Below are 25,477 nucleotides of genomic sequence, written 5' to 3'. Positions count from 1 at the left end.
TTTACAAATCCCATCTGATCCTCCCCTATCACCCGGTACACAATCCTCGATCAGTGATGCCAAGGATCTTTGTCAGCAGTTTGGCGCCCGCATTCAGCAGCGTCCTTATCCTTCTTCAGAATTGAAGATATTGAGGTGTCCGATAGCTTAGGGGGAAGCTCCCTTCTCCCTCGCTTCAATATATGCCCTTACCAGCAGGGGCCCCAGGTCCCCCAAAAACCTCTTATAAAATTCCATCAGGAACCCATCTGGACCTGGGGCCTTCCATGCCTGCATCACCCCCCATACCCTCCAGCATCTCCACCAGTCAAATGGGTGCCCCCAACCCGCCTACTAAACCCTCTTCAACTTTGAGGAATTCCAGCCCATCCAAAAAAATGCCACAATCCCTCTCCTTCCACCGGGGGCTCTGATTCATCTAGCCTCCTATAAAATTCCTCAAATGCTCCATTCACCCCACAGTGTCTAGGACCTCCTTCTCCACCCATCCTTCACCTTTCTGATCTCCCATGCCGCCTTCTGTTTTCAAAGTTGGTGAGCCAACATCCTACTCGCCTTCTCCCCATACTCACACATTGCCCCCCGGCCCTCTGCAACTGCACCACTGCCTTCCCATGTACACCAATCTAAACACCATCTGGAGCTTCTGCCGTTCCTTCAACAAGCCTTCCTCCAGGGCTTCCGAATATCTATCTACGCAAGGATATCCTCCACCAGCTTGCCATCTCTCCCCACTCCATCCTGTCTGTGTGCCCAAACAGATATCAGCTCCCCCCGACCACTGCCTTAAGTGCCTCCCATAGTATGGCAGCCGATATCTCGCTCCCTCCCCCCGGGGTCATTCAGCTCCACACACCCCGAATGGTAGCACTCACCCGCTTTCATACCCCCTCGTCTGCAAACAATCCCACATCTAATCTCCAGTGCAAATGCTTGCCCCCCCCCGCCAGTCCACTTGCAAGTCCACCCTGTGTGGTGCATGGTTGGAAACCACAAGTGTTGAGTATTCAGAGTCGACTACCCCGTCACAAGAGTCTTATCCACCACAGAGTAATCGTCAGACATGGGAGAAGTTGAAAACTGCCTTCATCCGGGGCCTCTCAAACCTCCACAGGACCCCCCCCCCCCCCCCCCCCCCCCCCAAATGAACCCCTTTAGCTCTTTCACCACTACAGACACCCTCCCGACCGGTCCACTCTCGGCTCGATGACCATATTAAAGCCCCCTCCCCCAATAATCAACCGGTGAGAGTCCAGTTCCAGGATCTTCCGCAACACCCACCTCATAAATTCGACAGCATCCCAATTTGTGGCATCAACATTCACCAAGACCACTGGCATCCCCTCCAATTTCCCACTCACCATCACAAACCTTGCCCCCGGATCTGGCACTATGTTTCCTACCTCAAACACTACCCGCTTATTTATTAGCGCTGCTTCTCTGTGTCGTCAAACCCAACCCCGAATGAAAAACCTGTCCACCCCACCCCTTCCTTAGCCTAATCTGTGCCCCAATCTTCAAATGCATTTCCTGTAGAAATGTCAGCTTTGCAAACACGCGCAACCCTTTGACTGGCCCATTCAGCCACTCGCATTCCCAGCCTGGACGAGGGGACATCCCGCTCCCCTCCCCTGCCCCTTCTTGGGCCAGCCCCTGGCCCGCTCGCACTCCATCATGGTGCAAACCACAATAACACTATAAAGAAGAGAAAAAAAGGTGCACTCACCATTCACCGTCCTCCAGCCTCCCACCAAAGCACCCCATGAAAGAGCTAAATAGCCACAAAGAAAAGAAAAGTTCTCCCCTGGCCATCACCCAAGACAAAAGAACCCAGCACAATAAAACAAAAGAGAGAGAGAGAGAACCAACACCACCTCACATTCCCTCCAAAGTTCAACATCCTCCCTCTCCTATCATTGCCTCTCAAGAAATTCATTGCCTCCTCCAGTGTTCCAAAATAGTAGTCGCGCCTGTTGTGGATCACCCAAAGGCGGGCTGGGTACAACATCTCAAATTTCGCCCCCTACATAAAGAGGGCAGCAATGACCCCGTTGAATCCAGCTCTCCTCTTTGCCAGTTTGCGCCCAGGTCCTGATATACCCGTAGCTCATTGCCTTCCTAGGTACATCATCTCGTCTGCCTGGCCCACTGCAAGATCTTCTCTTTGTCCAGAAACCGGTGTACCCTCCCAACTATCGCCCTCAGTGGCTCATTCGCCTGCGCCTTCCTCAATAACGCCCTATGCGCTCGATCAACCATCAACCTCCAAAGACCGGTCGACGGCCCCCCTGACCCATTAGTTTCTCAAGCACCTTGGCCACATGAGAGCCTCCACCCGCTCCCTTGATGCCCTCCGACATCCTCACTATCCTCAGATTCTGACTCTGGGAGCGGTTCTTCAAATCATCCACTTTCTCCTTGAGCCGCTTCGGAGTCTCCCTCAGCATTCCAACTTCGGTCGCTAATGAGGTAAGCTGCACCTCGTGCTCCCCCATCACCTCTTTCACCTTCTGGATCGCCTGGCTCTGGGTCTCCAGCCTCAGCTCCACAGGGTTGATCCCCGCTCTCAGTGGGTCTACCACCTTTGCCAGGTCCTCCAGAGTCTCCCTCCTCTATTGGCTGAACTTTTCGTAAAGAAAGTCGACTGTTCCGTCGACTATTGGGTTGGTAGGGCCGACCCTTTACCCTCCGCCATTGTCCTCTGTGTCGCACCAAGAGTTTCTAGCTCCTGCAACTCCTTTCTTCTGGGCCCATTTCTGGTGCGCGGATCCATCCCCCGACCTCACCAGTGCAGTATAGCTTTCCACCACCCCCTCTGCACCTTTTTCCTTCAAAACATCCACCCGGCAACCGGGGAAAAGGACCCAAAAAATCGCCTCGAGCTGCCAAATGTGCGACCACTCACAGCATGGCCGCTGTGTCAAAACTGTGAAAATTCTTATACAATATGCCTTTATAGAACGGCGGTGGGGGGCAACAAAAAACAAAAGCTTTTAACATAAGCCACTTAAGAAATCAACTGAGTAATCATTGATTTTATGTAGGTATTCTGGAATAACCCAACTACCAGAGCAAAGCATACATTGCATTCAATAGCCAAAATTTTGAACATTTAACTATAGCTACATAACTCCTCTTTTCCCCACAATATGTATGTATGTCACTCCCCAAGAATTTCATAGTAAGAAGTCTTACAACACCAGGTTAAAGTCCAACAGGTTTGTTTCAAACACGAGCTTTCGGAGCGCAGCTCCTCCCTCAGGTGAAGGAGCTGGGCTCCGAAAGCTCGTGTTTGAAACTAACCTGTTGGACTTTAACCTGGTGTTGTAAGACTTCTTACTGTGCTCACCCCAGTCCAACGCCGGCATCTCCACATCAAGGATTTCATAGTAATTTTGTGGAATTACTTAAATACTTTAACTTAACAAAAAATGACTTGGTCAACTGTAGTTTGGTGCAACGTTTGCAAATTAACTCAAATTCAAGTTACAGTATACGAGTTACATTTTTAGAAAATCATTGGTGAGAAACGTAAAGGCATGAAAAGAGTGCAAAAATAACTAAAACCATGCAAAATGAAATTTGCCAGAACACTAATCAACTGATACGGTAATTAGTCATAGACCACCAAAGGCCATAGGCATCTCTCTCTCCCATTTACAGAGAGACAATTGGTTATACAGCTCCAAATCAAACGTGGGACAAGACAAGAAGGTCTCCCAGGGGCAGCACGGTAGCACAAGTGGATAGCACTGTGGCTTCACAGTGCCAGGGTCCCAGTTTCAATTCTCCGTTGGGTCACTTCCTTTGCGGAGTCTGCACATTCTCCCGGTGTCTGCGTGGGTTTCCTCCAGGTGCTCCGGTTTGCTCCCACAGTCCAAAGACGTGCAGGTTAGGTGGATTGGCCATGATAAATTGTCCTTAGTGATCAAAAAGGTTAGGAGGGGTTATCGGGTTACAGGGATAGGGTCGAAGTGAGGGCTCAAGTGGGTCGGTGCAGACTCAATGGGCCGAATGGCCTCCTTCTGCACTGTATGTTCTATGATCGAGGCAGGCCTCCATGAGCTACCACAGCCAATACAGGGTTTGATCCAATGCTGTTGGTATCATTCTGCACCACATCCTGGACATCGAGCCAACTGAGCTAATTGATCCCCACTAAAGCATTGTCAATATCGGGGAGAATGCTGGTAGGTGGAGTTGAAATGCCCATCAGCCATGATTGAATAGCGGAGTGGACTCGATGGGCCGAATGGCCTTACTTCCACTCCTATGTCTTATGTCTTATGGTCTAATAATATGAAGAGAAGGGCAGGAGGATGGCGCAGTGGCTAGAACAGCTGCCTCACGGCGCCGAGGATCTGGGTTCGATCCTGGCCCCGGGTCACTGTCTGTGTGGAGTTTGCACACTCTCCCTGTGTGTGAGAGTCTCACCCCACAACCCAAAAAGATGTGCAGGGTAGGTTAATTGGTCATGCTAAAAAGTGCCCCTTAATTGGAAAAAAAGAATTGGGAACTCTAAATTTAAACAAATAAAATATAAAATAATAGAGAAAAAAAGCTCCATTGGCACAATCGTACAGTAGGGAAGGTGGAACGGCATATGAACATACCTTTTCAAAAACAAAGGATAGCTCCTACCAGTTTATCTTGTGTGGATGACTGTCTATTCATTTGTGACAATTTAGAAACAACTGAAATTTTAATTAAGAAAAAATTAAGAAAATGGTTTGGACTAAGAATTTGCCCGACCTCATGCAAGGCCTGTACATTTTACACCAGAAATCTCACCACCTTTGCAATCTTTAAGGATTCTTTCTTGCCACTGTCGCAACATTCAGAGAAGACCTGCTTCCGTAGCATTTTCTCAATCACATTCAAATCAGGTGGTTTAAAACTAATAAAATTTAAGTCAACTCTAATGTCAATTCCAGGTCATCAAAACTGCAACTTTCATGCAGGACAACATGGTGGAAGTGTGATATTTAGGACAACAATAAAGACACACCTGTAGCATGATATGCTTGCCCACTAAGATGTTTTAATATTGCAAGCAGAATAAAAAGTTACTCCTTGGAATTTTATCATTTTTTTACATTTTCAAGGCATTATAAACATGAAAGAATTATATGAGAGCATGAGGAGCCAAGTAGTCCTCACTGGGGTAAAGCAAAACTAATTTTAAAAAGGGTTGCAGTTATCCACACAAAGGAATAATTTTGAAGAAATGGGAAAAAAAACCTTCACTGAATTGCTTCAGATATTCTCAGATACACTATCTATATGCATCAAGACAGTTCAATATAATTTTTCTACAAATGGTACAATAATCCACATATAAATTTTAAAAACAAAACAATAAGTTCATCACTCTTCCACTTACGAAAAGTCTACTTTAAATTCAAAGTTGCTGAATTCAAAAGTTCGGATAATTCAATATTTTAGTGTGAAATAGGACTTTAGGAGAATAGTGTAAAGAGCAGCAGCTCTGCAGTAGGGAAAGGTACACGCTTGACTAAAAGTACTTTGCATCCCACTTTGCAAATTTGCAAGGGGACAGCTGTATAATTTACCATTAATTCTAGTTCAGATGGTGACCGACAGCCACTCTTCGCTTACCGGGTTAGCAATATAATACGGAGCCTGAGGGGCTGGGGGGTATGGCACAGATGGGTTCATCATTATTATGGGCGCTTGGTTGGGTGGATAGACTGCTGCCGTTGCAGTCTGTGTCCCTGGGCGCATGGAAGGATTGTTATTCGGTATACTCGGTCGTGCAGCTTGCATCGGTGGTCTTTGAAAAAACTGTAAAAAGAGAACAAAATGATACATGTCAACAAACTTCCTTCAGTGTAAATGCAAGCCATCCACAAAACTGTATGTATTACATACCATGCACCTCACCTTTTTAATCAACCGTTAAAAAACAAAATCTGTGAACAGGAATTTCAATTCATATTGTATTCATTTTTTTAAAAAAAGCTTAATTCATGGGAATATGCCAGTAACACTGTCCTTAGGCAGGTCATTTTCCCCAGCCATGGCAAAGGGTTCCCATCCCAAGAACCATAGGAAGACCAAGACTCCAACCAGCATGTACATTAGTTTCAGCACCTGGTGACAAATGTTCACTACCAGCGAACTCCACCAGCAAGAACATTATCACCCTATGGAAACATTCTCCCCCCCCCCCCCTCCCCCCTCCCTCCCGTTACATCAGCAAGTAACAGTAAAACAAGTTTATCACCACCTCCTGTAATCTCACACGTTAAGACAAACCAAGGCACATCCCATCCAGTCAAAATATCACACGTTAATAGGAAAGGAAGTTCATGATTAATTCTAAAATGGTGGGCCTGACCTTTCATTTCTATTTTTATGAATTTACAATGAATATAAATGGGTTTGTAAAGGGCAATTTTCATTTGCTCTTCAAAAGTAATGAACAGCTTATAGATCTGTGAAGTGAAAGACTTCAATTTTAAACATTTCTAAGATAACTCAATATGAATGATCTGCAAAGATTTACACAAATTAGATAGCTGAAAGGTGCCTCCAAATTGTGAAAATCGTAATTCTATTCATGTTGCCATATGACCCTCTGACTCATTTTCAATATTTAGCAATGTTAATTGAGAGGTGAAGTTATTTATCAGTTAATATTACCTGGATAGGTCTGAATCCTCCCTTCAACAATGAAGCGATCAAAGTAGCAGAAAAGAGAGAAAGCCAATGGAACACCTTATCGATCAGTAGGAAGGATCATGATGTACGTGCATTCAGTATAACAGCCAATGATTTTCCACATTTAAGAAACTTGACTCTCTCCCTCCAGTACAAGCCTAATGACCCAGGCCAGGAGTTAGAAAGAGACCTAACCTCTATTCAACAGCAGTGAGAGAAATTATTCTCACTTGTCAGTGATATAGGCGACTATGGGTCGATCATGGGTATTTCCAAATAGGAACCGTGAAATAAAACTGCATTCCCTTTTTAAAAATATGATTTACATTGATTTCTCACAATAGGGTGGAAAATCATTGGCTCAAAATATAGCTTCATTAGACTAGAGAAAGCATTTTATTTGATCCTACTAACACAATGGATTTCCCCTAAACCAGCAGCTTAAATGAACAAGATATATGCCCGGTAACGTATCAGAACATGAAGGTAAACAGCAATGTCATTGTTTGGTTGGAACAAAGGCCTTTAGGCAAGACAAATATTTAATCATAGATCAAGACATTCACCATGGCATGGCTTGACCACAGATTTAGTTCAGATAAAGTAACTTTGCTGTCCCAATGAACAGTGTAGATTCCAACAGATAGAGTGAATGTTAAGATTTTCTACAGAAAAAAGGTGGGACTTTATGCATTTGATACTGTCACTTTCCTGCCATCATGAAGACCACCTACCTTCGCCTGTGTAACATGCTCAGCTTCATCCAGTCTCAGCTCACCTGCTATTGAAACTCTCATTTATGCCTTTGTTACCTCTAGAGATGACTATTACAACGCATTCCTGGCTGGCGTCCTGCATTTTAAACTCTGCTGCCAATGCTTCAATTCGCAGCAAGTCCCATTTCAACCCTGTGCTTGTTGACTCACATCAGCGCCCGGTCAAGCAATATCTTGACTTCAAAATTCTCATTCTGGTTATCAAATTCCACCATGGCCTTGCTCCTCCTCATCACTGTAATATCCTCCAGCCCTACAACTCAGATATTGCACATGTCTAATTCTGGGCTACTGTGCATTCCCAATTATAAATGTTCCATTGTTGGTGGCTGTGCCTTAAATGCCTAGACTTCTCCCTACACCTCTCCACTTCGCTTTAAACCAAACTTTTAGTCATCGGACCCAATAACTCCTTAAGTAGCTTGCTGTCTTAATAATGTTTGCGAAGGGACATTTCATTGTGTTAAAAATAGCAATATAAATACAAGTTTTTGCTGTTTCCTATTCACTTATTTATTCTTCCTTATCCAATAAATTACAGGAGGAGATTAATAAACCTGCATAACAGGCAAATAATTAACAAATTAAATTTAACACAACTGTGAGACAGTACATTTTGGTAGGACGAATAGGGAGATCACAAAATTAAGGTGGGGTAGAGGAGCAAAGGGATCTCAGAGTACAAACTCATTAATCACTAAATATTTCAAGGTTAGCAGGTTATAATGGTGTCAAATCAGGCACTAGGCTTTAGTTCGACAGGGAGAGAACTGAAAAGTAGGGAAGTGATTCTAAACCTTTATTAAACTTTTCGTTACACCATACTTATATTGAATTAGTCTAGTCATCATATCGTTAAAAGGATATAGAAGCACTGGGCTGCATTAACAAGGGTGACACCAGAAATGTCGGGCCTTCTTCTGCATCCCACAGATGACATCCAGACAGCCTCTGCAGGGTTTTCAACTGCCATGTTCGGCACCAGCAGAAGATCCCACTGTACATTTACGCCGAAGTGAAACCAATTATGTGTTTTCTGCTATATTTCTCCCCACCCCATGTCCACCATAGAACAGGCCAACAGAGGCTTCGGATAAATCCGTGCAATGTTTCCACTTGTGGGTAGAGCTAATTAGAGATCATTAAATGCAAGAGTCACCAAGAGATCCAAAAGGGAATGTATTCAAATTTCCCGACTCAAAAAGAGTGGTGAGAGCGGATTTCACAGGGAGTGGTTGAAGCAAATCACATTGATGCATCTGAACATGAGAGAAGGAAATAGGTAGATTTAGATGAGAAAAGACAGGGGAAGGATCGAGTGGAGCTGAAATGCTAGAATGGACCAGTTGGGAATGCGAGTGGGAAGTTGAAAAGACCAACAGTACTCGAGTTTTTTTTTGGGGGGGGGGGGGGGGGGGGGAAGAGAGAAGAGGAGAGAGAGAGAGAGAGAGATTGGAAGGTGGGTTATGGGAGGAGGCCCTGCGGAGAGTTATCATAGAATTTACAGTGCAGAAGGAGGCCATTAAGCCCATCGAATCTGCACCAGCCTTGGTTAGAGCATCCTACCTAAGCCCACACCTCCACCCTATCCAGACACCTCCACCTATCCCCGTACCCCACCTAACTTTTTTTTGGACACTGAGGGCAATTTAGCCGAGCCAATCCACCTGCACATCTTTGGACTGTGGAAGGAAACCGGAGCACTCGGAGGAAACCCACGCAAATACAGGGAGAGCGTGCAGACTCCACGCATACAGTGAGCCAAGCCAGGAATCGAACCTGGGACCCAGGAACTGTGAGGCAACTGTGCTAACCACTATGCCAACGTGCTTCGGGTCCTCGTCATGTACCAGGCTCAGCTTGATCCAATTCAAGGTGGTCCACAGGGCTGATTTGGCTGTGGCCCGGATGAGCAGGTTCTTTGTGGACGATGTGGGGGAAGTCCTGCGAATCATGTACACATGTTCTGAATGGGTCTGAGGCTGAGGGGCTTTTGGCAGCGATTTGCGGACGTCATGTCAGAGATCCTGGGTGGGTGGCTCCGAGTACAGAGGTGGCAACTCGGAGCCCCCGAAGTCGGGGCTATGGGTTAGCAAGATGCCGGGGTTTCTCAGGCTGGAGAAAATTAAATTTGCCTTGAGGTGTTGATTACAGGGGTTCGCTCCGTGGTAGCAGCCGTTCCATCGATTTCTTCGAGAAAAACTAGACTGTCAGCTTGGGGGGGGGGGGGGGGGGGGAGTAGGGGGCATGGAAGTGACGCATAAGGGTGGGAAAACCAATGGCGGGAGGGCCGGCGGTGTGTTTTTATAAGCCTTGTTGGTTGGGGTTTGTGTTTGACAGGAATGATGGTTATTTTGTTGTGTGTTCTGTTAGATGGTATTCTTGAAAAGTGTTAAAATTATAAATGCCTCAATAAAATATTTTCTTAAAAAAAACCCAATTGGTCTTGATTTCAAGCTTAATGGAATCATAAAATCCTTACGGTGCAGGAGGCCATTCAGCCCATCGAGTCTGCACAGACCCTCTGAAAGAGCACCCTACCTAGAGTCAGGCCCCCACCCTATCCCCATAACCCAACCTAACCTTTTGGACATTAAGAGACAGCGCTAACCACCTCTCACTGGCACTTCAATTCTATAAGTTGTTGTTCAGTAGATGTCATCTCTTCACTCCGTCTGGCTAAGTGTAGAGAAACATATTAGTGGAAATCCACAAAGTATATGCTTTTGGCAGAGCACCTGGATGGCCCACTAGCCTTCTAGAACGCAGGACTCCTGTTGAAGCGGCTTTCAGTAAATCTAGAACTTCTAAGTTGGTTAGAGTGCTCCACTGGTTAGAAAACAACAATGACTTGGGGATCATCCAAAGCTCTGCCACCCATGTCTTAACACGCACCAAGTTCCATTCCCCTGTCAGCGCACTGGCCTACACTGGCGCCGAGTCAAGCAAAATCTTGTTTTAAAATCCTCATCCTAGTTTTTAAATTCCGCCATGGACTTGCCCCTCCCTGTCTCTGTAATCTCCTCGAACCAACAGTCTTCCAAACTATTTGTGCCCTTCTAGTTCTTCTGCATTCCCATCCATAACTGCCTCATTTTTGGTGGGCATGTGTTCAGTTGCTTAGGCCCCAAACTCTAGAATTTGCTCCGTACACCTCTCCACCTCACTTTTCTCCTTCAACTCACTGCTCAAGACCTATCTGTTTGACTCAGTGTTTGGTTATTTAATCTAATGTCTCCATATGTGGTTCAGTGTTATACTTTATTTTATATTGCCCCTGTGAAGCATCTAGGAATGTTTCATTATATTAAAGGTGCTATACAAGTATAAGTTGTTTGAATAAAAATGACAAATTTACTTATATCCTTGTATTTTGCATAAAGGAAATCACTTTGCCACTAGGATTTCAGTAAAACATAAAATGGCAGAATTATATCAATGTAACTGCATTGTGAGTGTTCCAACACAGAAATAAACTCTCCCAAATATGAATAGTGCCGAAAGAACCTATGTTGAGTTCTAAACTACCAGGGTGGTGAAGTTCGCATGAACATAGTTCTGTCATTGCTAGTGAGAGCATTTTGATATGCTAATGCCAATACAGTATCGCACAGTATTGAAGTATAGCAACCAAAATGTAAAACTTGCTGTCATGTACCAACATCAATGTGGAAAGTAGGCCAAATGACAATGTCACTTCAGTGACCAAAAACAAAATGCTGGAAAATCTCAGCAAGTCTGGCAGCATCTGTCGGGAGAGAAAAGAGCTAACTTGAAACATTATCGCTTTTCTCTCCCTACAGATGCTGCTAGACCTGCTGAGATTTTCCAGCATTTTCTTTTTGGTTTCAGATTCCAGCATCCGCAATAATTTGCTTTTATATTATGCCACTTCAGTGGCTTGACTTTAAGGCAACAGGGCACAATTATTCAGTCTACTTTGGAAATAGGAAACATCCAGAGGCCCATCTTTGGTTGACACAGAGTCTCCTTAATAGAAGATCACTTTTTTTCCCATATTCCTATAAACCCAAAAATAGGCCTGTGCCATGCTTTGCTTTTGAGAGCAGCTGGAAATCATCACTTCTTCATTCTTTGTTATTTGGCTGGAAACAGGTTTATCAGAATACTAAATATGCATCTACTTAATTGATTTAATAATTGCAAACTAATGGGATAACAAGATATATTATGATGAAACAAAAGTGCAGTCGGAGAAAGGAAAATTGGCAAAGTCATTGGGAAGTTAAAGTTCAAACAAACGACTTTTCAGATAATGTTGTTGTGATGTTGGTACAAGTGCCAATTAATTCAGATCTATTATTATATCTTGTCGGACAAAAGGAGACAGAGTCTTGGTTTAAATGCAAGGAAGTGAAGTGCTCCCAGAACAGCCAGGAAAACCAGTGACGGTCATCACTGCAGAAGGTTAATGGGGCTTAGCACATCTGTACTTGTTTAATATTGAAGAGCAACACAAAGGCAGGATGCCAACATTTTTACATTGCTGCTCATCACAAGTGATTATGTACTGCATTGTACGTGCCAAATTCCAACATGCGCCATATCTGGAGACTGTAAACTTAACACATACTGCACCCTAACGTTGATAAACAGATGATGCTGGGAAAATTTACTTTTTCCTCATTGCACAGATGCAATACAGATGCACTGTCCTGTTTATATATTGGATCAAAATTGAACTAAATGGTTCTGAGTCAGTTAGTGATAGCTGCCTACGAGCAAGTTCAGGCAGTTACTGAAGTAAGATAATGGGAAGTGCCTCACTAAAGCAGAAGGATATTTTGGGGAAGGCAGTGTAATTCAATTCCATTTGAATTCCCCATACTGGCAGCAAACGCATGTAGCTGCATTTATGCTGGCAGTGTTTTCAATTGAATTTCCAGATAAATTTTTCTATTCATCATGGGATGTGGGCATCACTAGCTGGGCCAGCATTTATTGCTCATCCCTAATTGCCCTTGAACAGAGCGACATTTCAAAATGCTGATAAGAGTCAATCACATTGCTGCAGATCTGGAATCACATGTAGGTCAGACCAGATAAGGATGGAAGATTTTCTTCTCTAAAGGACATTAGTGAACCAGATAGGCCTTTATGACAGTTTACAATATTTCATGGTCATCATCAGACTTTTATTTCCAGATTTTTACTGAATTCAAATTTCACCATCTGCCGTGGTGGGATTCGAACTCGCGTCCCCTATTGTTCAGTGACAATACCCTATACCACCACCTCACCTTGACAGGAGTTAACATAGCTTCCTCGCCCCAGCAGCAGACTCAAACCTCACATGAAAATCGCGTATTGTCACAAGTAGGCTTCAAACGAGTTACTGTGAAAAGCCCTTAGTTGCCACATTTCGGCGCCTATTTGGGAAGGCTGGTACGGGAATTGAACCGTGCTGCTGGCCTGCCTTGGTCTGCTTTAAAAGTCAACGATTTAGCCCTGTGCTAAACCAGTCCCTACAACTAGGTTTACAAGTTAGCATTAGGCCAGGAGAGGCCGATTGATGAGAACCTCTCTTTCTCAGGTCAATTTATACGTTTCAAGTGTGACTGAAAGCAGTTTTCAGGATGCAATCGATAAAGTAATTTTAGGGCCATACTCGTTCATGTATTGTGACAATGGGTTCAAGCATTGTGAAGACAGCTTTCACTTAACCATCAAATCTATTGCCATGAAGAAACACTGGATGGACAGCTACACTACTGAGTTTCAGGAAGCAGGTTTTGTGCCTGATGTTTCAGTTTCCGATTCCAATCCTACTATCTCAAGGAGGACAGAGTACTTCACACCCACACTAAACAGAAGGGGACAAAGTTTACAAAACTGGAAAGTTAGCATCAAGAACAAACACTTAACTGATGATCTAGGAAACAGGGTGCTACACAAGGGAAGGGGGTCTTCATGGCCCTTACAGGGAATGAAACAATTTCAACAAGTAAAACTGGGGACATAACTTGCATTCAAATCATCTTCATAGTTTTTATTAAGCAGAAACTTAAAGACTGCAGCTAGTTCTAAGACAAATACAGCAGAAAGGCAAGAAAAAGCTGCATTAAAAAGAGAGAAAAGAGAATTATCGATATTTAAAGAGAATTGCAGAAAGAATAATAATCGTGCCCTGGAGTCGCACAAAAGTAATCTACAATACCTCAAATGCTGAGATTATTCTGACACCCAGACTGGATTTTCAGCTGCAGAGAATATTGATTTATCATAACAAATACAACAATAAGCATGCATAACTTTATCCTTTCGGCAACGTTCTGTTTTAAAAAGGCAATACTGACCTTCCATATATTTTTCAACTGTTCTGTGCTATGTATGGCTATTATGTTCCTGTGGATCAGCTTTTGGGCTTAGACAATTATTGAAAAACGAATGTACCTGTTGAAAAATGTCAGTACACGAGGGTAGCTATAGAACCAATACTATGAAAACATTAACATCTGAAACTTAACCTGGAAGAAGGGTCACATGACACCACTCATCCAACACATGGGGGCAATGTCACAACTCAATAACAGCAGTCATGAGATTCATCCTCACTCGTTAGATGAAAGTGGTTTCTTGAACTTTCCAGAATCCACGAGAAGGTAAAATCTTCTATACCGCATCACCCACTTTAGGTGGGTAGCCTAAACTGTTTATAGAACCGCAATGAATATGTGAGGGAATAGCCAAGATATAAAACCCAAATATTTTGCTGGTCAGTGCTATCTTTTGAATGTTAAATGCGAACGGATGAAGTTCCCTGTATGTTGGAGAATTAAACAGTTCAGTTAACACTTGTTGAAAGAGAGGACAAAGAAATGTGATGCAAACTCTTTCGGAGCTTATACAATATTGCGCAGCTTGAATTCCAGGCTGAAATGTCCGAAGTGAAATTGCTCAATACTGTAAATACATAGCAAAGAAATAGCCTACAACCTGCAATGGTCTGAAAGTTTTTAAGTACTGCACTATTAAATGAGTGCAAATTTCTAATAAGAGGAGCCAGATAGGCACGCAAGACTTTCATAGTTGAAAATTTGCAATCAGGGTTTCAATTACCCCCTCTGGGTAACTTGCCACTGCCCATGCAGATTACAGAAGGGAAGAAAAATCTGAGCCCGACGATCATCAATACCACACTGGATCAGCATCTAACTTTCCATAAAATGAAAGTAGAGACAATAAATTAAGTCACCTTGGGGAATATCTTGAATGGTCAGGAACATTTTCTATGGCCCATATCTAGTTGACCTAAGGTAGTGGCTCTTCCTTCTGAACTTATAGGAACTGTTTGATAAAACAGAGTGGCCTATTCAAAGGCAATTCAGGGTCAACCACATTGGTGTGCAAGTGGAGTCACGCAAGCCAGGCTAGTTAAGCATGGTAGGGTTCTTTCTCGTCGGGACATTAGCTAACCATTAGTTTTTTTTAAATAATTTTTATTCAAATTTTCACAATAAAGAAAACAGTAACAGAAAATTCAAAGAACAAAAAAAACAAACCCCCCCCCCATATATACAAAAGAGAAACAATAAATAAACGCCCGTCGTTAGTGAAGATTCAACTCAAAACAAAAACAAAGGGAACCCCCCCCCCCCCCCCCCCCCCCAGTTGCTGCTGCTGCTGGCCTTTTGATTTTACCGTTCTGCCAGGAGATCTATGAATGGTTGCCATCTCCTGAATAAACCCCTGCACTGACCCCCTTAGGGCAAATTTCACCGTCTCCAATTTAATAAACCCCGCCATATCGTTGACCCAGGCCTCCACGCTTGGGGGCCTCGCATCCTTCCACTGAAGAAGAATCCTCCGCCGGGCTACTAGGGACGCAAAGGCCAGAACAGCGGCCTCTTTCGCCTCCTGCACTCCCGGCTCCACTGCAACCCCAAATATTGCGAGTCCCCAGCCTGGATTGACACCATTAGGTTTTTATCAACTCTCAAAGTCATATAATTGAAGTAGCTTTTTTACGGTTTTCTTTTCCATTTTATTTTTAAATTGAATTCACATTCAAGTGAAATCATGTTCTCTGGATTATTAGCCCAGTCGTCTGGATTGCAGGCGCAGTTACCTAACCACTGCACTACTCCACGAATGCCAAAATATGAAATTGAACATGATATAACATATCATGTTCAAATTTAAGCAAATTAAACCAACAATCTCAAATTAGGAATGAGGCATATTTTAGTGGTATTAATGTCAAACATGATCCATTACCAACAAATTCATTTATTTTTCCTTTCCCATTTTCTCATCTCACTCCTACTGGCATAGGGATCCCCTTCTCTACTCTGCCCGAGTATCCATTCATGTGTGAGCTTACAAAGAAGTGCAGGACAACATGCTCTTCAAATAGCTACATTTAATGCTACCCCCCCCGATATTCACCTGTTTGCAATTTCCAGGAAGGATAAAGTGGTGGGAACTTAGAAGATATTGCAAATGCTGGAAATACGAAAGCAGCACAGTAAATGGTGGAAATGCTTAATAAGTCCAACAACATTGTGGAGAGAGAAGACATGTTCAGTTGTAACAGTGTTGTGATGTAGGGACCACATCTGAAACTTTAGCATATCTGTTCTCTTTATGGATATACTAACCAGCTGAGTATTTCCATCATTTGCTGGTTTCAGGAGTGTGATCCCTGCCTGATTTATGCTGTTCATTGAGCACTGTTGTTAACACTGCTCCAGCTCTGCATCCTGGCTGAGTTCAGAAAATTGAATGCAGATCTGGAATACATTTTGGCCCATCCTGGTTTGTACGGCTCAGTTGCATTGTTATATACCAACGAAGCAACCAGAGAAACTTCCATCTATGTTCTAAATGAAGCAACAACTTAAAAATGTCGGTGGTGAAAATGCATCCTTTTTGAGTTGGGGAAGGGGATGAAAGAAAAGTTACTTGAAATCAACAATGTCCTCCAGTAACAAAGATTTCCACCCACAGGTTAATGTAAATGATTCTGTGTTAGAAAACAAATGTCCCAACATTTTTCACTGTTAATGGTTTTCATAGCATGAGAGAATTTTTTTTTTTCATTTTACAGCCACTTTGCATTCAGAATTGATTAAATCTCTCCTATGCAATGCACTCAGCCAAATGACAATCAAGAGCAGGTCATGGTTGGCACTACATTTCCACAGGTGAGCATCTCACCAATGGAGGTATTTGCTACAGCTCAGCTGTTGTCCATAACATATTCTATTTATCACAAATACCTTCAAAATCAGTTTTTGAAGCTTTTTTTTAAAAAGTCTGATCCCAGGTCACACAAGTTTCACCAGCATTCCCATGCAATTTAGCATGGGATTTGAATTGTCCACAATAAATGTCCACAGTTGAAAAAAGTAAAACTACAGAAGATCACCATCACCCTTTATTGTCCTTCAAAAGTAGTTCCAAAACCTGATCAAACATAACTGCTCGACTAAAAATGACAAGCGTCTTCAATTCGAAATGGCAGCAATCTCATTGCCGTCCAAGCTGTATACTACTTTAAATATTTGCAAAATTAAAATTGATCACATAAGTTACTCAAGATGAGCAGGGTGCACAAAAAAGAATTCAGGAAACATTATCCAAAACAAAGTTGGACAAGAACAACAAATGCTAATGTTAGCTGTCATTATTCAGAAAATAAAATTTCGGCTAGCCAGGGGGAACGAGCTACGTTACCTGCAGCTCAAAAACTTCTTACGAAAGGAGACAAGGACGTACCCACATCCGCCACGACAGACACTACTGGAAGACCTACTGGACGCAAGTATCCTAGATAAAGGGAACTGTAGCAACATGTATGACCGACTGGTAGAAAGGGACAACACCGTACTGGACGCAACAAGAAAGAAATGGGAGGATGACCTGGGGATTGAGATAGGGTGGGGACCCTGGAGCGAAGCACTGCATAGGGTCAACTCCACCTCCACATGCACAAGGCTCAGCCTGACGCAGCTAAAAGTGGTACATAGAGCCCATTTAACAAGAAACCGCATGAGTAGGTTCTTCCCGGAGGTGGAGGACAGATGTGAACGGTGCCAAAGAGGCCCGGCCAACCACGCCCACATGCTCTGGTCTTGCCCCAGACTTGTGGAGTACTGGACAGCCTTCTTCGAGGCTATGTCCAAAGTGGTGGGGGTGAGGGTGGAGCCATGCCCGATAGTGGCCGTCTTCGGGGTTTCAGACCAGCCAGATCTATTCCTGGGAAGGAGGGCGGACGCCCTTGCCTTTGCCTCCCTGATCGCCCGCCGTAGAATCCTGTTTGACTGGCGGTCAGCAGCACCACCCAGAGCTGCAGACTGGCTGTCCGACTTCTCGGAATCTCTCCAAGTGGAGAAAATCAAATTCGCCATCCGAGGGTCAAACGACGGCTTCCACAGAACGTGGGAGCCATTCATGCAATTGTTCCGGGACCTGTTTGTGGCCAACGAACAAGAGGAAGAATAGTCGGGTGGCCAAGAATCAGGGAAAAATGGACGGGAATCGGGGGAAGGTAGCCCGGGGGGGGGGGGGGGGGGGGGGGGGGGGGGGGGGGGGGTGCTGCGGGTTTGTTATGGGGATTTGTTCTCATGGTTTTATGCTTATTTCTTTTTCTTGTTAATTTGTTGTTTTTGTATTGGAGGGGAGGGGTTTTTCTCTGTTGTGATGGGGTTTGTTGTTGAGGACTTGAATAAAGATTATTCCAAAAAGAAAGGAAGGACAAAGCCGCAAACGACAGTCTGATAGCAAGCTAAGGCCCAAAACCAAATTGTAAATAAATGCCTATAAGCATGTGCCTCGGCCATATTGGGGAATGTAAAATATGTATGCCGGTTAAAGGGGGTGGCCACAGTTGTTATTATGAAGATGCTTGCCTGTAAATATACATGTTAATTTTCGCGTGTTTTTTTTTCTAATAATTTGTAATTTGTTGGATATAAAATATGAAAACTCAATAAAAAACATTTCCAAAAAAAATTATTCAGAAAATAACTTTCTTTAGAGTTATTGGCAAGTTCATCGCGTATATGGCACCAAGACTGAAAACCACACACAGAGCCTGTTTGCTGCTGAATGCTCAGTCATTGTCAAAAGGACAACGTTGTCAAAAGGAGAGTTCTCTTCTCTAAAAATGTACACTTGTAATATTCCCCAATTGATGTCCTGTGATGCTGAATGAATGGCACAGATAACTAACTAGTGTGGATTATTGCTACAAAATTATGAAAATTTTAATTTCAGTTCAAAGGAGTATTCAAAGGAGACCGAGGAGGGAAGCTCAACAAGAATCCAAAACCTTGTGTGCTTTAACAGAAAGGAGAAGGCGAGGAAAGGAAAAGTTACTACTACTGTTGGAATGGAAAACACAGGCCAGCAGATTACACACACTGCCAGTCCAAAGAAAATGCAATTATTAAGCGTTTCTGGGTACTGAAAAGTTGTTGTTTTTTTTAATTCCCTGATTACGATATGATTACGGAAAAACTTTTACAAAATGCTCCACCATTATTTTTATAAATGATATTAAACTTTGATTTCAAATGGCTTATAGTTCCATAACCGTGACAAAGGTAAACTTTCCCTCCTTGTCTTTCTTAATCTGTCTGCAGCCTATGACACAATTCACCATCCCATCCTCCTCCAAAGTGGGGCAGCACAGTGGCATAGTGCTGCCTCAAGAGCATCAGGAACCCAGGTTCAATTCTAGCCTTGGGTGACTGTATGGAATGTGCACGTTCTCCCCTTGCTCCCTCCGGATACTCCGGTTTCCTCACACAGTCGTAAAATGTGCAGATTAGGTGGTTTGACCATGCTAATTTGCCCTATAGTCCCCAAAAATGCGCAGGTTAGGTGCACAGGAATAGGGCAGGGGAGTCGCCTAGGTATGATGCTGTTTCAGAGGGTCAGTGCAGGCTGAATGGCCTCCTTCTGCACGGTAGTGATTCTATGATATCAATGAAAGCTTCTCTTCTGCCATCCAGCTGGGTGCGATTGCTCATACTTGGTTTATCCTGATCTATCTAATCACAGTAAGAAGTCTTACAACACCAGGTTAAAGTCCAACAGGTTTGTTTCAAACACGAGCTTTCAGAGCGCAGCTCCTTCCTCAGGTGAATCCTCACCTGAGGAAGGAGCTGCGCTCCGAAAGCTCGTGTTTGAAACAAACCTGTTGGACTTTTAACCTGGTGTTGTAAGACTTCTTACTGTGCTCACCCCAGTCCAATGCCGGCATCTCCACATCATATCTAATCACAGCCAGAGAATAACAAGCAATGGCTTCACTTCCTGCTCCCGGACCATTACCGCTGGTGTCCCCCAAGAATCTATACTTGTCTCCCTCTATTTACATGCTACCTTTGGCGTCATCATCCAAAGGCACACAGGGTCAGTTTTCACATCTGCATTGATGGCACCCAGCTCGACTTCACACCAGCTGCTAAAATGCTAAACAGCTCCCCTGTTGCTAAATTATCAGATTGCTTACCTGACATCCAGTATCGGGTGAGAAGAACTTTCCTCCAATTAAATATTTGGAAGACTGAAGCCATTGTTATCAGTCCCCACTTCAAACTACATTCCTTGGCTACCAACACTGTGCTTCTCCCTGGCAACAGTCTGAGATTAACGCAGTCTGTTCACAACCTTGGTGTCACAATTGATCAGAGATGAGCTTCTGACTCCATATCCATGCCATCACGAAGATCCCCTATTTCCACTTCTGTTACTGCGTCTGACTTAGTAATGCTCATCTGTCCCTGAAGCCTCATTTGTACCTTTGTTATCTCCAGACTCAACTATTCCAACCCACTCTTAGCTGGTCTCCCACACTGTCCTCCATAAACTGGAGCTAATCCAAAACCCTGCTGCCTGAGACTTAACTCACTGCAAACGTGGTTCATCTGTGCTCGCTGACCTATCCTGGCTCCTGGTCAAGCGTCAAGCATTTCTTGACTTTAAAATTCTTATCTTTTTTTCAAATCCTTCCATGGTCATGCCACTTCCTATCGCTGTATTTTATGCTCCTCTAGTTCTGGCCTCTTGTGCATCCCCAATTTAATTGCCCCACCACTGCTGCCTGTGCCTTCAGATGGTTAGAGAACAAGCCCTGGAATATCCAAATCTACATCTCTCCGCCTCTTGATCTCACTTTCCTTTAAGACACTTCTTCAGGGCAGCACGGTGGCGCAGTGGGTTAGCACTGCTGCCTCACGGCGCCGAGCTCCCAGGTTCGATCCCGGCTCTGGGTCACTGTCCGTGGGGAGTTTGCACATTCTTCCCGTATTTGCGTGGATTTCGCACCCACAACCGAAAAGATGTGCAGATTAAGCAAATTAGCCATGCTAAATTGCCCCTCAATTGGAAAAAATGAATTGGGCACTCTAAATTTCTTTTTTTGAAAAGACACTTCTTGAAAGCTCTCTCTTTGACCAAGCCTTCAGTCATCTGACCCAATACCACTTTATGTGGCTGTGTTATATTTTGTTTTATAAAGTTCCTGTGAAACGCCCTGGGATGTTTCATTATTTTAAAGGAGTCATCCAAGTGGATACTGTTCTGTAGTTCACCTGATGTACAGGAAGTTGTCTCGGAAAATGTTTCATATGGCAGCAGACAAAAATGGAGGGAGCAAACAAAATTGGAAATGGTGAGCAAAAGTTGTTTTTCTAAAAAAGCAGAGAGGAAACAGATATTGCAAAGAAGTTTCAAATGGAAGAACAAAGTGAAAGAACACTGCCAAGAATAGAGTAAAGGGAGTGAGCAACCCATAGGCATCACAGCACCTGAGCATGCACATGGAGGTTACAGCCAGAGATCACCAAGGTAGGGCGTGACAAGTTGGTGGACAGATTTGAAGCAAAGGAAGAGAATCTTGCAGTAAGTTTGCTGGGGTATAAGGAGCTCGTGGGACTCAGCTAAAACAATTAAAGAAATGCAAGGACCATATAGCCAAAGACACCGAGAATAGCAGTTGGGAGGTTGGCAAGCAGAGCATTGAAGAAAATCAGTCTAGATGACAATGGCATGGGCCAGAGTGCTGCAGCAGTGGAGCAAGAACAATTTTTTGGTGGTGTACAGAATCAGCTTTAGTCGATGTCAGGAAGCAAACGAAACTTGGCACGAATTGCCAATGTTTCACACATGTTTGAATTGGATTAATGTGGCAACTGCATAGACCAATACCTCCAAAGGCAGGTGGGGCAGGAACCTTATGAGAATAGCTTTGAATTTTTGATTTAATTGTGGCAGTATAGCAAGAGAAAAAAATTATCTCATTCAAGTCTTAATGCCAGAAAGATGCTGGACAATCAGGAGATGATGTGAACTTCGGGCTGGGTATCACTGCTGTACATGGAAGCTAACACTGTGCTGCAGATGATGTCACTGAAGGTTGCTTGTAAACATGACTGAGCAAAAGATGTATTTGTGAGTCTATAAAAATGGTGGGAGGACTTGGAAATGGGGAAAAAATTAAGATGCTATTATAAACCAAATGGACTGGTTGACGGTTTTCCTTTAAGTTGATGATGGCATTTTTGAAGGAAGTAGCGACAATGCTTAGCTATGGATCAATGATGCTGAGAATGGGGCTGGAGGGGAATTTGGATGGTCAGAACAGATTGGAAAATAGTAAGACAGAAAGCAATGAGTTTCTTGTAGATAAGAACATTGAAATGCAGAAAAACTCAATACGGAGGTTTCATCGGGGAGAGCTGGATTCAGAGATGGCAGAGGCAACTAAGTGGGTAGCTTCGCTTTTTGAAAACAATCCTCAGTTAGTTTCATACGTGAATATCCAATGTATGGTGTAGAGGCATGAATGAAAAATAATTAAGGATTGTTCCACATTCAACAACTCAGAATAGTGGAACGGGAAAGTAGTGGTGATGGTGGTGGGGATAGGGAAGGAGAGTTAAATAATTTCAACCAATAATGAACCTGACCGTCAAACCAAATTATTTGATGGCCAAAAGGGGTGCTGCTAGAACACCATTCTGAACTTAAGAAGCAAGCTTTTGTTGCTTGAAATTAGTTGCTACTCAAACATGTTTTAACAATTTTTGGTTATCAGATGTTATTCTGATATTCAGCTAAAGGATTTTCTCCCACTTTTTAATAAATGAGCTGTTTGATCAGATACGTTAGAACTACTCATTGAGGATACTTTTAATGGCAAAAATCCAGATGCATGAAGTGAATGGGGTAAATACCTGGTGGTGGGCAGCCCGAGGCCCTGCTGCGAACTGAAGAGAAGTAAGAAATACACAAGGGAAAGGCACACAGAGTCAGCAAGAACGCAAGGACAGACTAGAAAACTCAAAGCACAAGCATTAAACCACAGTTCTAACATACTAGTACTTCAGGTCACTAAAGACATTACATTAGGTTAAAAAAACAAAGCTTTCCACAAATCAGAATTACAATTATTTCTATCCATACAGGAACTAATTTTCTCGTAACTTAGTAACAAACATCCGATCAATACCTCAATTTATTTGATGCAATAGTTTTCAACTTTGCTGCACAGCTTTTATACAATTTTTCAAATTAATTACTTTTGGTACATAGAAAATTTAAATGATCATGACACTACGAATAGGAGACAGTGCATAGCAACAGTTACTAAATTAGAGCTCTTCGTATCCCAGTTTTGTTTCGGGGACTTCCATGGTCAGGAAATAATCTTATAAGTTACTTATTTAGGTTAAATGTTTTCAGTAAACTTATGAGGCAGTGAGGTTGCATACAGAATTTATTTTTGTAACATACTGCCGCTGCTGGCTATTTATGTAAATTTATGGAATTGAGACGAATTCCACATCAGAGGAATTTGGCCAATTTTTATCTTAGCTACTAATTTCAGCAGGACAGGAGAAACTCAGTTCTGTCAAAATGTGTACATCCTAACCAAGCAAAAGCATGGTTCTTACAGCAAGAGAGAGATGAGGGAGACAGCCTAACAGGCTCTGCTGCTTTGTTGCAGGGAAACAAAGTGCGTTAAGGATAGTAATTTCAAAAGAGAATAGGAGTGGTGGTCAGGTGGGGGATTGGAGACAAGGAATACTGCAATCTGTTTTTCTAGATAGTTCAGGAAACTGAAATCTATTACTCAAATTACAAAGCATAATAATGAACTGTGGAAACAGGAGAGGCATTTCCCCAACATTTAGATGGAAAAGAAAATTTCCTTCCTTTACAATGCCTGCTTTTCTCATTTGTTGTGCATTAGGGTTAGGGTTTGAATCTGAGCACATTTGAATGGTGAATCAACTGGAGACGACAGAATTCAAGAGTCAACTGGAGCTATTATGGCAGTGCAGTCTCCCACCATACTCACTTCTATCATAACTTAGATGAAACAGTGAGTGATTTGACACTAGGAACTTTAACACAATGGCCTCAAAATACCCTACATCCAATAAAATGGCTGACATAGAAGGCAAAAGCTATTATGGCAGTGCAGTCTCCCACCATACTCACTTCTATCATAACTTAGATGAAACAGTGAGTGATTTGACACTAGGAACTTTAACACAATGGCCTCAAAATACCCTACATCCAATAAAATGGCTGACATAGAAGGCAAAAGACACGAGTGCCTGGAGAGTGAAGTTCATCCAAATTAAAATGACTACACAAAATGTATAAATTTAACTTTCACTTAGTGATCCAAACTTGATTTAGGTTTTCACAAACAAATTTAGAAAACATGGAACTCTTATTAAAAACATTAGAAAAAGAAACAATTCCGATGATAACAACTGGCATCCATGATGTGGAGATGCCGGCGTTGGACTGGGGTGAGCACAGTAAGAAGTCTTACAACACCAGGTTAAAGTCCAACAGGTTTGTTTCAAACACGAGCTTTCGGAGCACGGCTCCTTCTTCAGGTGATTCACCTGAAGAAGGAGCCGTGCTCCGAAAGCTCGTGTTTGAAACAAACCTGTTGGACTTTAACCTGGTGTTGTAAGACTTCTTACTGAACAACTGGCATGGCAGTGATAACCTGATCCAGCCAGACAAGAGTGTTCTGATCCCAAGATTGTTGAATATCTGATCTCTACTGAATTGATGGTGGGAGAAACATAATTGGCATCACTGTCCCTAGTTAAAAGGTGGGGGAGCGGGGTGGGTGATGTGTGCATTTGTGGGGGGTAGCCACGACTCCCACTCCTGATCACTATTCAACAACCTTCTGCTAAAAGTTTGCATGTCTAGAAAATGGGTGAAAACATGATTCAGCCACGCAGTAATGCAAAGTCAAGTAGCTCGATAGCAAATAGATGTCTACGTTCATGGGTGCTTGACACCCACAAAACTGCATCGCAGCAGGAAAAGGACAACAGATGAGAGAATAGCAATTTGCCAATTTGTGTGGTACGGGTTGCTAAAAATAAAATTTTCCCATATTAATAATAAGGCACTATAAATTTAAAAGGAAGCAGCTTTTAAAATGAAGGCCTCAAATTGGCCAATCTGCAGATATGGATAATAAGGTAATAAAAGTCTTAATTACACTATTTCAATATAAAATAAATAGGTATGCGTGCATGATCGTGTAACAGAGTTTACACACAGCTACTAGTGCCACTTCTTACTCTAGACTGTGAAAACAGTCTATTTGTTGCAGAGGCTGAATGAATAAGAGCAACAATGAGTGTGAAAGCTACATACGAGAGATTAATAGAAGGAAAGAAATTTCACCTTTGTATTGAATGAAAATGGGTAGATGATGAAGCAATTGTAACTCCTATGTACAATGGATGACAATTTTTCACGACTTCTAAATTAGTCCTCCCACTCAAATAAAACCCCATGTTTGCAAATTCTGAATTTGAAGATGAATTTAAATTGTTTGATATAATGGTTATTATTAATACCATGTTTCAGGCAAGCAGGATACAAAATCAATTCATTGGAAACATATTAGATCATTTAGGAAAGGACAGGGGGAAAAATATCTAATTATATAAACTTCTTATAAAGGTATTTTTCAGAAATGATCGTCGTCAAAAGTT

At 42.9% G+C, this 25,477-nt stretch overlaps 1 protein-coding gene across 30 annotated transcripts in view; it reads right to left on the bottom strand.

Moving 5' to 3' along the window:
- Positions 1-25,477, bottom strand: part of LOC119979278 (eukaryotic translation initiation factor 4 gamma 3-like) — a 504,690-nt gene that overhangs the window by 232,370 nt on the left and 246,843 nt on the right. For 17 of the 30 annotated variants that reach the window (XM_038821282.1, XM_038821283.1, XM_038821288.1 and 14 more), the window contains 3 exons: positions 22,670-22,702; positions 6,667-6,687; positions 5,620-5,805 (listed from right to left, as the gene is read on the bottom strand). In XM_038821282.1, the coding sequence (XP_038677210.1) occupies positions 5,620-5,805; positions 6,667-6,687; positions 22,670-22,702 (240 nt within the window). The remainder of the gene's footprint in view (positions 1-5,619; positions 5,806-6,666; positions 6,688-22,669; positions 22,703-25,477) is intronic. The other 13 variants (XM_038821289.1, XM_038821298.1, XM_038821306.1 and 10 more) reach the window with 5 other exon arrangements.

The sequence above is a fragment of the Scyliorhinus canicula genome, chromosome 16 (assembly GCF_902713615.1).
Source record: "Scyliorhinus canicula chromosome 16, sScyCan1.1, whole genome shotgun sequence".
Taxonomy (NCBI): domain Eukaryota; kingdom Metazoa; phylum Chordata; class Chondrichthyes; order Carcharhiniformes; family Scyliorhinidae; genus Scyliorhinus; species Scyliorhinus canicula.
Note: the sequence above shows the minus strand (reverse complement) of the source record. Positions and strands in the feature narration are given on the sequence as shown.